Here is a 16,756-nt window from a genome sequence, read left to right as displayed (position 1 = left end):
AGTACAACACAAGGAGCAATTCCCAGCTTACTTCAGCAAAGCTACATCCTGCCACAGGTCTTTAAGATTTTTCAAGAAATGGCCAGAGAGTCACAGACTTCTCTGACGAGTCCATCCTTCTTCCAATATAGACACTGCCCTCTTCCAACTACCAGCCATTGGACCCACCTCAGCATTTCTTGCAATCCAATTGACACAATCCATACTATCTGTTACCAGCCAAGTCCTACTCTGCTTCCTCACCACCCACCCCCCCCCCCCCCCGCATTTCTCCAAAATCCCTTCTTCATAACTTCTTTGCATCTTTGTGTTTAGAACAAAAGCTCAGGTCTTTATCTTACAGACCTGAAAGTGAATTCAAATCAGGTTAAGTGCTCATCATCAGGATGAAGGACAGTTTCACTGTCTTTGAACAGACTTCCATTTTGCCATTATCTCCTTGTCCAGAAAAAAAAAAAAAACCACACACACACACAACAAGAAAAACCCACATTATTTCAAGAAAATTCTAGAAGAGGTATTTTCACTGTCATGTGATCACACCCTGCTTGTTCAAGTCATCCTGAAGATAAGAACAAATGGGGAGTATTACAAGCAGCAAAATAAGAGTGGCATAAACCAGTTTTACCATTCTCTCATTTGCAACACCTAGATACAAAAATTGTCATGTTTTTTCAATCAACTAAATGCCAGCTGCAATGGTATCATTAAATCTCTACCAGGTCTAACAAATTAACAAGCAAAGGAAATAAGACTGTATTAGAAACCTTATTCTTACAACATAATCAAAAATGCTTCTTTACTTCTGACAAAAACAACATAAATGTCAAAACAAAAGCTCAAAGCTCGAATTTTCATTTTCAGACTGAGCAAAGGCAGTTAATCTACTTCTAAAATGGCATCCAGTTTTGAAAAGTAGCTTGCAAAGATCTGGGATACAAAATGGCATAAAGCACAAAAAATAAAAAAAAGAAAGAATTAGGGAGGTATAGGAAGAAAGGAAAAATATGGAAAAAGGTATGTGAAAAAGAAAAGCAAAGCAGAATCCCAGGACAGACAGACATAAAGAAGGACAGGGACCATAACAGAACTGCATTTAACAAATCATCTTTTCAATTACAAGTAACACAGTCATAGGCAGCCCCCAGTCCTCCAAATCATGGGTGTAAAAGAAATGGAACAGCGAAATAAAGGAGCAAGAAACATAAAATATGAAAGTTTAACTTTTTTTTTTTTTAACAAGTGTTTGGTGACTTCAAGGAAAGAAATCACTAAATCTGTTTATTTTCTTCCAAGTAATTCTCAAATACAGAGCTCTGCCATGAAAACGATCACCCAGCAGGCAATCCTGGTACCCCAGGATTTTATTTCATTTTTTAAAGTGTTCAAGCATGCGTAACAATTCATCAGCACTGCCTTTTAAAGTTTGATGATGTTTTCTTTCCTTCCTTTCATGCCCAAGGTTGGCACTTTAGCCGGAGTGAAAGCACCATGGCCATGCCACCCCACAGAGACCTCACCCCCGGCACAGAGAAGGGGGGAAAGAAGAAAACAGCAGGGTCACCCCAAAGCAAAGCAACACAAAATCGCAGCAAGTTGTGTCCTGTGCTTCCCTGCAGCAATGAAGGGTGAAAGAGAACAGGCAGATGTAAGAGCTAATCGTGTTATGAAAAAGTTGACAATAATTTGTATTTCTGCAGCCTGGAAGTCTACAGCATCCCTGGGAAATGGATGTTGCAAAAGCAAGATGCTTCTTCAGATTAAATAACCACACATTTTGACTGCTCTCATATTTTTTTAGAAGTAAAAATGCATTTTGGGTGACTAGCATTTGTCTGCTGTGAAGCTCAACTTCATTCAATTTATGTCTATCATTTTAAAGATTCAGTCTATGAAGAAATTATGGTTGCAGTAGGTAAGTGATGAGAACAACAATCTAGTCATGGTGGCAAATTTGAGAAAATTAAACTGTACAACTGCATAAGAATCAACAGTGAAATCTAAGTTCAACGAAACGAATGTATTTCAAAATATTTGCCATAAAAGTAGCAAATATGAGTTGGGGTTTTTTTCCCCAAAGAAGAAACCTTCAGTGGATTCAGATCATCCCACTAACCACAAAAATCACAGTAGGAGAGTCAGCTAAAGTGGACTGGGTGGTCAAAGAGTTCCGCTACAAAATGAATGGAACCACCAAGGTGAGGTTTGCACCGAGCAGGACAACACAAAGTGCTCACCAAGCTAGGGAGATTTTCCACAGACAAGAGGGAAAAACACACTGGGGGAAAAGAAGACAAAGATTAAAAGACAAAGAGGTCAGAAATAAAACTTACGTCTCTGTGTAGGAGTAATTCATGTTTAATTCGCTTCTGTCACAAGAGAAAGAACAAATATATCCACACACATACACAACTTGGAGCAATTAATAGTGCAGAAGGAAATAAATCTGTCATCTCCTGACAAGGATCACATTATTATTACAAAATATGAACAAGCCTATCTTACAAGTGTTTTAACCCAGAATTTATCAAAGCACCTCCTTGAGAAGTTGAAAATTCTAATGGATGCATCAAAGGCAACAGAGAAGTCATAGCACAAGTAGAGACTCCAGACAACCAAAAACTCTGCCCACAGCCAAACACTGCATTTGTGGCAAGGAATCTGAGGAGTGGAGGAGGGAATAGGGAAGTGATAAGAATAGAATGAAGTGAGTGGTCCCAATGATGCTAGTGAGACTATGTATAGAATAAGCACATGCCACAATAAATGCAGACTGCACAATCCACCCCCAGGTATCTACATATCAAGGAACCACTAGCAACATCCATGGAATTCTTCTAATTTCACCTTTTAAATGGACTACTGGGAGCCATTTTGATAGATTTATGTTGAAATGCTGGAGCTAGTTCAAATAAAAGCCACGCCATCATCAAAATTAGAGGAATTGATACATGAAGAAAGGAAAACAGCTAAGCATGCCAAGCTTGGAAAAGGCACAGATAATGAGGATCGCCTTACAGCTTACAAATATCTGAAGGATGTAGCAATCGGGGAGACAGCAGTTATTCAGGACAAAATGGGCTTAATTTCAAATAACACAAAGGAAGCACAGTTGCAGAATAGTTTCAGGAAAATTCTTCCTGGCAGAAAAGTGCAACAGTTATTTTAAAGGATAGAGCATCCGATAGAGATGTACACATTAGATCATCTTATATGGAGTCAGTCACAGTTTATAGTTCTGTCAAAGCATAATCATGATCCTACTGGATGGCTGTTGGACACAGGGGATACCCAAAGAGCCTTTCACTGTTCTTCTTTTGAGGTGAATGATGGTCACTTTTATTCCAAACCAAACTGCAGAAAGGTATGTATGTATGGAAATACAACTATATTGAATACTTACAGCTATTCACTTCAATGAAAATTTTGAAGTGATTACAGCTAATAAACACGCTATTTCTAAACCTCTGAAGTGATATTATGATTCTGATAGACCATATGGTTTCAGTGTATTTATACTGTACTGAGTTCTTTGGAGCCTTTTCACATGTGAGCTGTGACTGAAGGGGTGTTCTGGGGACACACAGCAGGTTTGGGTGGTGGGAGACTGCAGGGGGACCTTAGTGGGACTTCTGGTGGGTTGTGACACTGCTGTGAACCACCCACCCCACCCCGAACTTCAGCACTGCCAAATTCAAGGAAATGTTTCCTCAACTGAAGTCTTCTTTCCCAACCCCAATACCCAAATCAGTAATCAAATGTTGGTGTTAATTGGCAACGAATTAAATTAAGCAAAATACCGTGTTCAGACTGTTTTGCCAGAAACAGGAGCAGATGCTTTCCTAGAGGCAGTATTTAATTTTCTAAGACCCCATTCACTTGCTAACAGCACTGAGCTTGATCAAGACCTCCTGTGTCATTGAGAAAGTCGTAGCTGCTCTAAGAGTGCCCGTAAGTAAACAAGAAATGTTGCTGAATAACACAAAATGTCACTAACTTCTTGCAACATCAATCCTGTTCTTCAGAGAGGCAACAGAACCTCTGAAGAAGGGCACTAAGTATTTCTTCTTTATAGGTCACTGAGCTATTAATATATTTTACTTTTTCTAACTCTGTTCCCATGGAGTTATGTCATGAGACAGAAGCACAGTCACATTAACCCTACTGCAATCCTGCCATTCCATTGAAAACGTGACCTATTAGTAATTAATCTTAGAACTGGAGGTAATAAAAGCGCTCTCCACTTCACCCACAGCACTGCTCATCCTGCATTTACAGCTCCTACAAGGACCCTTTACAGGGGAGAGAGAACCAGGGGAATGTGTTAGCTACTGCAAAATGAGACAGGAGCTACTGACTTTGTAACCCGTGATTCACCAAAAGCTTTTTCTTAATTTCATTTTCTGCAGTTAAACACATACTTGGGGAGACAAAAGGTTCATTTTTTTCTCTCTCGACGCACACATGTGAGACTCATTAATGTTAATTGGATTTATGAATGCCTACTGAAAAGAGAAGAAACCTTAAAGATTTCCCATTCACAGGGAAACAATCAAAGGAACAATTTCTTGTGTGTCTTGCTGATGAAAAGATGAGGAAATAATGGATGAGTCACTTTACATTATGAGTCAAAATTCTTAAAATAGAAGAGATGAAAACACTGATTTCTGTACAGGTCATATTCGTGTAAGGGACTCTTTCTAAGAATCCAATTTGAACCTTCAAGTGCAGTCCTGATTCTAATTACCCAACTCTAAGAAGAAATCCTGGTCTCTGAATTGTAATTATACAGATTTGTTGCTGTAATTCAATTTGTCAGGTGTAAAATACAAGTGCAATTTCCTCTACAGCCCCTCCCCCCCCCGTAGCCTTCAAAGAGACACTGAACTTGAGCCATTTGATAATTTATTCCGTATTGTAGCTTTCACATTTGCTATGCATAAAACTTCTGACAGATTTTTTTTAAGGTGATTATATATGGCTCTAGTTACTCTACTGACTGGTTTGAAAATAAATCCAACATTCATCTCATGGCTACAACACAGCATTAGCCACTACCTACCTGGCCTGCAGTGACCAGAGCACTTTAAGGTAAGCTCAAAATTTCTGCTACCTCTTATGGGGACGAGGCAGAACATCCACAATCCTCACAGGCACTGATTTGCTCTATGGGAACTTCAAGGTTAGTCCTCTGCTCAGCCCCAGTCAACTAAGTGGAAACTCTTTGAATCAACAAGGCCCCTCTTACAGAAAACAGAGATTCAGCCACTTATAAAGAACTTCGGCACTTCCTTCCTTCAGGATCATGTTTCTTGTACAACAATCAAGAGCTATAAGAATTTAGTATGGTGCCACGCCACTGTGTTAAACAACGGGTTTGAATATGCAGAATACATATTAATAATATTGTATATATATGATAACATAAAAATACATGTAAAATGTAAATATATAATGTGAACTAAGTATATAAATATATCAAGACCCATAAGCACACCACACCCACTGTATGAAAAGATGCAAAATATCTGACCAATTTCCTGGAAATACTCAAACTGTGGAAGTATACACTGCCCATCCCACAGTCCAAGGGCTCTGTAGGCTGAACACAATAAGGCTGGTAGTTTGTTTCTCATTTTTCCCCTCTTTGAAACAATCTATAATGAAGGACTGCAGCATATAATGCTTTAGAAAATGCTTGGCTTGAGTTTTCCTTGCCTCTGCATAAAGCTGTTATAATGACAACAATTTAATTTCTCTATCAGTTGTGCTCCTGAGTACCTTCTAAAAGCCTTTCCAAAATTAAGATTATATACTCCAGCAATTTTTAATACGAAAAAGTGTAATCAATAAAATACTGCTGATAATGCATACGACTTGTGGAGAGTGAGAGCTAAATATGAATTAGTTTTGGACAAGTTCCGAGTCTATCATCTTTCTTAATTACAAGTTGGGTCATTGACTATGAATAGCATGACTCAGCTCGGGAATCCCTACAAAGAAATCCTAAGTAGATTTCATAGTTGCTTTTGATTTATTTGTTACTCAGAGCTGAAACAAGCCCTGTGTTTCAGACATCTGACAGATCAGGAGCTCCACAGAGAATGTCAGTGCAGGCACTGCTCCTGCTAGCCAGACGTCATCTGGTACGAGGGAAGCCAGAAGCACCCAGGAGCCCCAAAAGGTTGGGAGAGGGGCACAACAGTGACATGCCCTGCTCCCCAAGGAACCTTACAACAGAAAATTAAATTAAAAACTACTCTCCTACAGATCAAACGTGAAATTGTAACCTTGACTGAGGATGGAGGGACATTTAGTCCTACACTTTGCTTAAAAGCACAGACAATTAAATCAGTGCCGCTCAGTCAACTTTTGGGCATCTCCAAGGATGGAGATGCCACAGCCTCTCCTTCCAGCACCTCCTTCCAGTGCTTGACCACCCTCAATATTATTTTTTTCCCTTGTATCTGATGACGATTTCCCATCTCTTAACTTGAACTTGTTGGCTTCTATCATGCACCTCCAAGACAAGCCCAACTGACCAAAAATTGTCAAAGTCTGTCTGGTTTCCCAACACAAGAACCTGAACAAACAAGGCAGATAGTGCCGCTGCTCCCATGGATATGCTGACAAGGACAGGCAAACCTTTGTCCTGGTTTTCTCCAGTTCTATCATAACATTATTCCCTAATAATGTGTTATCATTTGCCAACTCCACACCTTCTCTGTATTAAATACCTTGGCTGTTTTGGTTTCCTTCACACAGCTCACTGCAGTTTCCTTTCAGACACTAGCACACTGGAAAGCTCCACTTTTCCTTCTTTAACTCTCCATTATTTATAAAGCAGGTCCACTCTGGGCACACTCAATCACCACAGGGAGTTACTAGCAAAATGCTGCAGCCACCGGGTTTCGCTGGACTTTTCTAATTACATTGCCATGACACTTTCATACCCACGAGCACTCCGAGGTGTTTCATAAAGAAAACGTCAAGTATTTCTGACAACCCGTTGGTGGGAAGCTTTTCTCTCTGCTCAGCGTTAGTAATACAACAGGCCATTAGTGCTACAACTCCACAAACCTCTGGAAGAAGTCCTTTAAAACTGCTTTCATCTCTTTCTAATCCTTAATTCCATGTGCTAGTTCATGCAAATTCACTTATTTGCCAAACAAACAGGTGTCAGATGATTTACCGGCTCATTTGCACAGCAGAAGGACAAGCAAATATTATCTTGATTTTTCTCCCTCATGAAATATTTCCATAAAACTATCAGAAAAAAATTAGCATTGCTATTAGAAACATCAATGCAAAGAAGACAGAAAACCCATTAATTCAGCAGTATATTCCACTGCTACCCTCAGAGTATTCTGAAGCATTAACTATATTTTAAGAATGTTTTGTAAACTAGCAGCATAAAAGGTATTTTGCTTCAAAAAGAGGCTACTAATAACCCTGATTTATTTGTAGAAACAGTTGTTTACTGCTCATGTAAAAGAGCATAATGTTCTTTATACAATTACATTAAGTTTCCAGAGTCTCACTTTTAAGCAAACCTAAAACCTAAAAACTTTTTTCTGACAATAAATAATATTTTGTAAAAATAGAATACTTACAAAAAACTCCAAAAAAACCCCAAAAACCAAAATAGGAGACTACAGCCACAGAGTACTATGCTGCAAGTATATAAGAAGCCCAAGACTTCTGGTATAAATACATTTATACCACTTCTTTACTTTGCCCTTTTTTTTTTAATTCAGAAACCAACCCAAATGAGTATTCAACACTCAGATAAACAGGCTCAGGACTAAGTGCCAAGACTGGGACAGGCAGATTTGGGGGGGTAGCAAGGTTTGACAACATCTTTGTCTGTGCTGTACTCTCTCATGATAAAGTCTACTGTTTCCAACAGAGGAAGACAAAACATCCTATACAATTACACGTCTTTAGCAAATTTCCCTAAATAATTACACATTTAAATAATGACTAGCTTGAAAAAAAAAAAAAAAAAAAAAAAAAAAAAAAAAAAAAAAAGACATTTTGCTTTTGCCTTATAAATTGAGGCTCAGGTTGTTTCATGGACTGCTTGGCCAGACCCCCTATGCATCATAATCCTTTACAGACCCAAGTGTGCCCCAAGGTTTAAACTCCAGACATTTTATCAAAATTCATTTGATGAAGGAGTAGCTGATGTTCTGTAATGGGTATTGTGGTTTCCTGTCAAAAACACTTGCAGCAGAAATTAAATACTTAGAAATTGCTACTATTTAAACAATTTTATTCTACCATGTAAATCAAGCTGTATTTATCAAGAAAAAAAACAATTCACAAACTTTATGGACACCTACACATAGAAAATACCGCCTTTGCACCCCCCCGTCCCCTCCCCAGTTATAGTCTCACAGGTGTCAGATCACAGAATCATGGAACAGTGTGGGCTGGAATGGACCTCAAAGGTCATTTAGTTCCAACCTCACGGCCATGGGCAGAGACACCTACACTGATTTGTATTCGTTGTGGAAGCATGCTATCAGTCAGAAGGAAAGGAAGCACCTTTTCTTAGTCCAGAAACCCATTTCTATAAAGGAAAGAGGCAAATTCTAACAGATGCTGTGCAGTGCTAAGTTTGAAAGAAAACAATCTGACCAAGATTTGGCCAGTGCAGGCAATCAAGCTATATGCTGGCTGTGAGAAATCTTGCAACATGAATATTTGAGTTCAGCTGGATCCCAGAGGAGGCAGCCTGATCACTTGCTATTTGGGGAAAGAAGCCTCTCTAAAAATATCATTTTCACACATATAAAAAAATCATTTAAAAAATGCAAATCACCACAGTCAGACACAAAGCCTGACAAGTCCTAAGTCATTGGTACAAACCAAGAATGTTGATGAGCTTCTAAACACAAGCAAACAAAAAAATATCTCAGTTCCTCAAAACAATTCTCAACATCCTCCAAGCCATTTGCAGAATTTTAAAACAAAACCCTGTTCTTTAACATGCAATCAGGGAAGCAATGCCAGGTGGGAGATATGGAGGTCACTCTCCAGGCATTATTTCTGGATTTGCTCTTACAGCTGTGAATAAAGAGTCTGCATTTCCTTTCTTACACCACTATCTGTATAACTACCACCATTTAAAATTCCATATTAAAAATATTTGGAAATTTACCCACCAAATAATTAAAAAGAAAAATAGTTCTCACAGAAATTCATGCTTGCACACAACTTAGAGGGTTCAGAACAAACATCCTCTGCCAAGGGAGAAACAAAACCGTCTGCCCCATCTGTACCCCTGACTTGGCCAGTCCTCAGAGGAAAGGAATTGTAAACATATTTTAACAAAATAAATTAATTACACTATGAGTTAAAATCTCCTGGTTCCTGATGCCTTCAGACAGCTTCTTATCTCCATTGAACAAACAAGGTTAAACATGACAAATATTGTGCCTCCTTGTGAGTAAATGTTGTTTTGTTTACTTTGGGGTTTTTTAAACAACAGTAAGTCACAGCTCATCATATAACAGTCTCTCAAGAATTCTGGGGGGAAAGCATTTGTTCTCGCTCCAAAAATGTGTGGAAAAATAAAAGAGTCGGACTAGTATTTGTTTTTAACGGACTGGCCAGATATAGCCAAATTAGGAAGGCTCATTCCCTCTCCCATGTTTACAATTTTCCAATTGAATCACAAGTGAGCAAACAAAAAAATCAACCCACTTTCCACCACCACCAGGCAGTGTTAAAGAATCTGTCTGCATTAAGATATTAAATAATAGAAAATGCTCCAGATTGATTTTGTAGGATTCTTTAAGCTCATCCCTACCTACATTTTAAGATGCATCTATTCAATGGCTTTGATTTTTGCCGAGAATAATTGTTCCTGTTGATGTGCCTAAATGCCATTCAAAAAAGGGAATATTGCAGTTGCCACCAGTTAGGGGCATCAGAGATCTTGCAGCTACTTAGTCAAGTCCTGCACAAAACCCCACCATGCTAAACTAAGAGGCCACTCACTACTCAGTGTCCTCTAGATCCACAACTCAGAGTTAAGTCCTTTTCTCAAAGATTTCTCTGCTGATAGGAAGGTCAAGAAACATGAATTTTTCCAGGGCCCACAGGAAAAGCAAGACTTAGGATTGCAACCTGCGCCTTGGAAAGGTGTAAGTAGTTTAAAGACTTCAAAAATACTTGTGGTTTTGAAAATACAGGAGCCAACCTGCTGTTTTCCAGTTAGCAACATGGTAAAACAACGTCAGCAACACTGTTTTCCAAGTGTGAGCAACATGTTAAAATTAATGTTGTGTATCTCAGAGCTAAGAGATTGCTACGGATATTTGTATCAGAAGATATTCAAGGCAAAGGCTCTCCTCAGACTTACACTTTAAGGCCTCGATCTGAAAAAACTAAACAAGTGTACTAATTTAACCATGGTAATAGTCTAATTACATTCAACAGAATACCAATATGTTTGAAGCTTACCATGCATTTAATAAGCTTTTACAGTACAAAAGTCTGCTCAGTAATAGCTCTGAAGCAGGAGCTGCCCCAGTTTAAATCTCCTGCACGTTGGACTCCAGCTCCTGCTATTTTCTGGACCAGATGATGGACTCACACAGAGTCTGATGGACATAGGAGTGCTGTATCTTGCTGCACAAGGCTTGAGACCTCTCTGAATTGCGCTGGAAATGCACTTAAATTATGATAGCTTCCTGTTAACTCACCAAAACATGCCTACTGATAATGCTTTGAACCTGTACTGTTACAGACAGCCTCATTCAAATAAAACAAGTCACCTGAGTTCAAACAAATGGACTCTAGAAGAAGAACACAATTATGATTTTATTGTTCCTTACAATTTACCCATTCATTCGGTTGTCTTCTGAGTGGCTGGTTTTCAATCATGATTTAAGTAATGTTTATTAATTATTAAAATTAAATTGGGCACAATTTATTTTTCCACTTTAATATTTTAATGAGTTAGGGCTGTTCAGCTTCTCTCACAGAAAATACGTGAATGTTTTCAAGTTCCGAACTTAGGTCAAGAAAGATAATAGCAGATCCACAGGGAACAACACAACCACTGAAGAAAGTAACAGGTGATTTTTCTCCCTTAACTAATGCAAGTCAACCCTACAAACTCTGCAACATTAAAAATGAAAAACAATGTATTGCAATAGTTCTATTAAATTCTGCATGTATAAGATAGAACTGAAAAGTTACCCTCCAGCTACTGGTAACATACAATATGGCAAACAGAACTGCAGGATGTCTTTTTACCAGTATTTAAAATAAACCTGTGGTAAGAATTGTTTATTTTATATGTGTACTAGATAGGTTGAAATCAATGGACATTTACCCTGATCATGCAGAATTACAACTGCAGCTGTAATTCATCAGGAAATGTTTTCGTTTAATACTTTCTTCCTGTAGTAGAGAATGGATATTTGTAACAGAAATTCTCATAAAATACATTTTTATGTCCACCACAACCTATTTACTTTAGTTGATGTGGGAATACAAAGATATTCTACAAAGTGTAAAAGGGCTAAAGACAACAGACAGCCTGAGCAACAGATGGCACTTTCGGAGGGCATTAGTGTGACAGTACATGAACTCCATGGAGTTTTCATAAAAGTAGAAGCATGCCCTAGGACTTCTAAAAGGAGTTCTAAACAAATGAATTAATTTATTAATTAATTAATATCCCTGCAGCCATAACCAAGCTGTCTGGGAGGCACAAAGCTGTGCTACATGGTAGCGACCTGAAGTTCATGAGATCATCTTCTCCACAAGGCTTATGGCACAGAGCTCAGAGTTTGATTCCAGTTCTAAATAATTTGTGACTGCCTTCCTTGGACCTGGGGACCACTGTTTCCATTCTACCCCTGGAACCCTCTGTGTACACACTTTTAACCAAAGTATAAATGTACATACATAGAGGTCACTGTCAGCCACAATAACAAATTCTTGTGTTTGGTGTATTTGCTCCAATCAGGACATTTCTAATCTTACCTACTTTCCATCTGTATCAACAAGACACCTGAAATTAGAATTACAGTAGCAATTTATACCACGCAGAGGTCTAAACTTTTCCCTGACCTCCTCAGACAAGTGACAGCACCTTGCTCATTCTGATTACCATCACAGAAAATGTATTTGTCCAATTAAAAGAAGTGAAGGAGCCCTACACGTCCAGTCCTCCACCACTGTAAATCTCAAAGAAACAGAGCCATTTACACCAGAGCAATATCTTAAGGTGAAATAGCAGATATTCGGTCACCAGCCACATACCAGCTACTCAGAAGACCAAACAAAGGATCAGTTCTCTTTCTGACCAACCAAAAATTGTATATATTAACTAGTATAAAGCCCTTAAAATGGTTTGGGGTTCACATCCTGAAAGACATTTTAAGGATTTAAAAAATCACCTGTGGTTGCAACTTCAAATAACTGATTTCTCTCTCCAGAGAACTATTTTCTTCATACAAGTTTCAATACTTGCTGAGATTATAAACTGCAAGACAGCAGCCACAGCAAGGAAGATGAATTACAAAGACAGAGTACTGTAATTTGGCATCAATAAGATAAGGCCTAAAAAAACAACAGAGTAAGTGCATTAAAAGTTCAGGATCATAGGCAAAACAAAGAGTTTTTATATACAAATTTTTATATACTACAGCTACAGCTATGCTACACCTAAAAAGAACAGCCTTGGGAAAACTTCGTAGTCACTAAGTATGAACTCTGACTTGAAATGGCCAAGCAGTCAGGCCAATATTCATCAATTAAAACACAAAAAAGCATGAAAATGCAGAAAGTGCACTAGAAATTTGAAACATTATTGCATAGTACTGACCCACATGGTAAGTTTTGAGTTTCTTGTTCAGAAACCATCTGCCACACAAAGACCAGATAGCAGTTGGTTCATTTAGACAGTACTCCAGCAACAAAAAACAAACACTTCCAAAGAGCTGCCATGGAGCATTCCAGTGGCAGATGAGCTGTTGTTAGCAGACTGCATATTTGAAGGGGATTTCAGACAATAGAAACTGCAGTGGGAGAGGATAAAGCCTTATCCAACAGCCCAAACACCAATTGCTTTTAATCACATTGCTCCATTTTCTGAAGTTACTTTTTAATAAGAGTTTGGAGGCTATTCTTCCACAGGAGCCCATTTCCCATCAATTCATTATTCAGATTTATTTTCCTGACAATAGTACTGGGCAAAGCTGTGCTATCAGATACCCAAAACTCCATGCAGATACACATTCCTCCATTTCCCACCACCACCTGACTAAAGGTTCATTCACATGCATTTTTTTCTTATTTTATTTAATTAAGAGAGTTTTTACAGTAACCTGTTTTCTCAGTTACCTACATACACCCTTTCCTTTGTTCCCTCTTGTGCCTTTCACTTCTCTCTGAGCTCGGGTTTTTCTGATGCCTTCTCTTGAGGAATAGAACTGTGTCCTTCCCCACCCTTCTCCTACTTTGTATCTTCTCTCCCCCTACCAAATAACCCCATCTCAAAGCCCTGCACTCAGCAGGCTTTACAGATAAGTGTGCCTTAGAAAGGCCAAGGCAATAGAAACACTGGCATTCTATCTTTTCTACCAAAAAGTAATTCTCTGATGTTCTCCACCGAAAGGTTTTTATAGAAGGACAAAGCTTTGTGCTTCATGTTCCCTACCAGCTGACCAAAGGTTTGTAGCTCTTTCTTCCTGCTACATCCTGGGAGTTTTGAACCAAAACTTCATAAAGCTTTAAATGACTAATTCTGTGTGAAACAGGATGCAGGCAGAGGACAAACATGTAACGATCACCCAGAGAGACAAACAATCAGGGAAAAAAATCTCTCAGTGTCCTCTCCTGGAGAGCAGGGCAAAAAGAAAAAGAGTTTCAGGGGAAAACCAGGTCACTCCAGAATGGGACAGTAGCCTAAAGGTCCAAGGAGCTTTCTCTCCTGAAACCTAACCAGCTCAGGTTTGAAGATACACCACATAAAATCATCTTGAAACCACTACTTCATCATCTGACTAAATCCAGCACTTTTTTACTTGCTGTGAAATTCTACTGAAACACGTACAGTCATCTTTATTTCTAGAGAGAGTGTGGTGGCAGAACTCTAAAGGAGAATCAAAACTTAACAAATTCAAGTTTTGCACAGAAGCAGTTCTATGCTGTACGAAGAGAGGTTGTTTTCAGGTTTCCCTTGGTTCACAAGGAAGCAGTGATTTTAGAAAGCTTGGAGCTCAGATGAAGAGACAGGGAATGCTTTACAGAAAAATAGGAAGATACGTCTGAGTCAGAGCAGCTTCAAAATTTCTGATTTTTAGCTTTACAGATTGCTGTTTCTCCTAGTCTTATTCTATGATGGAAGACACCAAGAGCATACTGAAAGGCTGTGTTCTTATTGGAATTTCTAAAAACTTATTCTAGCTTACACTAATAAATATTTTCATCCTTCTAAGTCTGAAAAGCTTGTTTACAGTGAAAGTGAACAATCCTCTGAAACAATGAAACATCTGATTTTCCCACTGAAGCAGAATTAAATGTACTTCAGCACCTCAGAACTATTAGTCTGAGCTAGGAATGTCCTGTATCGCAACCCAACGGCATCTTTACCTCCTATAAATTAAAAAATAGCCCAAACAGAAACACAAGTCTTGATGCCTGCATCTATACCATTTCTTCATAAGGAAGGACTTCATTTTGCTGTCCACGGGGCCAACATCAAGAGCTCTTCCTTTTCAACCCAGCAAAAACTTTGTCAGTGCTCACTGCCCACATGGAAGCTGTTAAACTAAGGGCTCTCATGGCAGTGCCACAGCCAACACTGCCTTGTCTCCCCTCACATCTATTCTACCTCACTGAAGAGCAGAGTTGAGTTAAATTTCTTCTCAGAGTACTTTTTGTTTCCAGAGTATGACCACTTCAAAGCCCACACAATTCTTTTTCATTTGAATTTGAAGTTAGCACCAGTCTTCCCCAAAATATTTTGGTCATTAATAATTTTATCAGTAAATAATCAGGAATATTGGGAATACAGGGCTGCCTTTTTTTGCCAAGGGAAAAAAAATTTAAAAATTATAAAATGCTGTTGAAGCACAATCCATTATGAACTGCAAGATAATACACAGTCCAAGAGTTACATCAGAGTATTCTCACTCCTGCCAAATGCAGCTTTTCTGAAATTGTTTAGTAGGAAGAAGGTGATGTATCATGCCACTCTTTGAAAGGTATCAAATAATTCTGCAGTAGGTCTTGGGTTTACAACTGTACCAGTGAAATATTACACACATATTGCCATCTCATGGATACTACAAATACTTCTTTAAAATTCCAAGAACGCAATCCCTAACAGAAAAATATGCAGAATCCACAGCAAATAAAATCGTAAAGATTTACAACATGAAAGCAGTTTGAAACAGTCCAAAAATCTGCCTCAGATTCTCTCGTAGTAGTTACTATTTTTATGACTTGGCTCAGACTTGCTTTAATCTCTTTATTTAGGGAGAAATTGCAAGCTTGCCAACTTCAGCAAATGTTAAGTACTTCAGTAAATTCCCCATCAATATAGGTCGTGCATTCGAGGGAACAAGAATGTGGTGAGTAAGTTCTGCTCCATCTCCTCCAAAGGGGATTTCAGAATAAGGCAGTGATGGGAGAGAGAGATAAACAAATGGCTAAGCCCCTCTTTCAGCTCCATCCTCCTCTCCAGACATCTGTCCACACTGTGTTGTGCCGTGATTGAGATGTTACGTGATGCAGCTCACCCAGCCTGCTGTTATCCTACATCCCTTTTATCTGAGCAGGCAGGAGAGCACATGTATTGCCAAGGCTATTGCGTCGTCACTCTTCCATTAAAGTTCAGTAACAGCACGAAGTGAGTTCAAGCAAGTCAGAAAAACCAAAGGAAAACCAATAGATGTAAAGACATCTAAGTATGGAGGATGAATTCAGAAACAGTCCGGATAGCCTGTGCACACTTTCCGGTCCATCTGAGCCAAATTGCCTAAACCCACTAAGTCCTGTCAAACCCTGAGTTTTGCTTTTAAAAAGAACTTGGCAGCCAACAAACCAAAACGCGGATCGTTTCTCAAGCTGTGCTCGAACAAATGCATCTCTCTACCCAAATGGTTCGGACAAGCATAAAACAAGTTTCGGGTCCCTTCCTGCACCTCCCCAGGCAGGACCTGCGGCTGTCCCCGCACGGGAGGACAGGGCAGGCGGTCACCGGGGAGCCCCCGCGCCGGGGGACGCGCACAACCGAACGGCGGCCGCCTCTCATCGACCTCCCCCGGGCTGCGGAGCCCCGGCCCTGCAGCTCCCCGCCCAGAAGGGTCCCTGGGCTGCCCCTCCGCCCGCAGCCGCTGCGCCAGCATCTCTGCGGGGACACAGCAGCGCCTGCCCCGGGAGGGAGCCGAGGGCACCTCGTCTCCGCGGCGGCAAAGGAGGGGCGGGCGGCCCCCGGCTCCCGCAGCCCAGAGCCGCCGCTGTGAGCCGGAGGAGGAGAAGGAAGAAGGGGGAGGCAAGGGAAGAAGCCATTACCAGAGTTTTGTTCCCGTTCTTGCTGAGGGGGCCGCGGAAAACTCCCTTGATGTTGCGAAAGTGCCCGTTGCTGAGGTGCGCGGAGCTGATGACAATGTAGTAGCACTCCATGGGGCCGGGGCCGCCTCCTCAGGCCGGGCTCGGCGGGGCTGGGCGGGGAGGGCCGGGGCTGGCGGCGCCGGGGCCGGCGGGGGCCGGGGGTGCGGCCCCT

The 16,756-nt window shown here is 40.1% G+C and overlaps 1 protein-coding gene across 2 annotated transcripts in view; it reads right to left on the bottom strand.

Annotated features, from left to right (window-relative positions):
• The window catches only part of ZNF804A (zinc finger protein 804A), a 162,378-nt gene extending 145,666 nt beyond the window's left edge, over positions 1 to 16,712 (bottom strand). For both annotated transcript variants that reach the window (XM_032114795.1, XM_032114796.1), the window contains exon 1: positions 16,546 to 16,712. In XM_032114795.1, coding sequence (XP_031970686.1) covers positions 16,546 to 16,656 — 111 coding nt within the window. In that variant the 5' untranslated portion in view covers positions 16,657 to 16,712. The remainder of the gene's footprint in view (positions 1 to 16,545) is intronic.
• Between the last annotated feature and the right edge of the window lie 44 nt (positions 16,713 to 16,756).

Source organism: Corvus moneduloides, chromosome 7 (assembly GCF_009650955.1).
Source record: "Corvus moneduloides isolate bCorMon1 chromosome 7, bCorMon1.pri, whole genome shotgun sequence".
In the NCBI taxonomy this organism is placed as follows: domain Eukaryota; kingdom Metazoa; phylum Chordata; class Aves; order Passeriformes; family Corvidae; genus Corvus; species Corvus moneduloides.
This window is presented reverse-complemented; position numbering and strand designations above follow the sequence as displayed.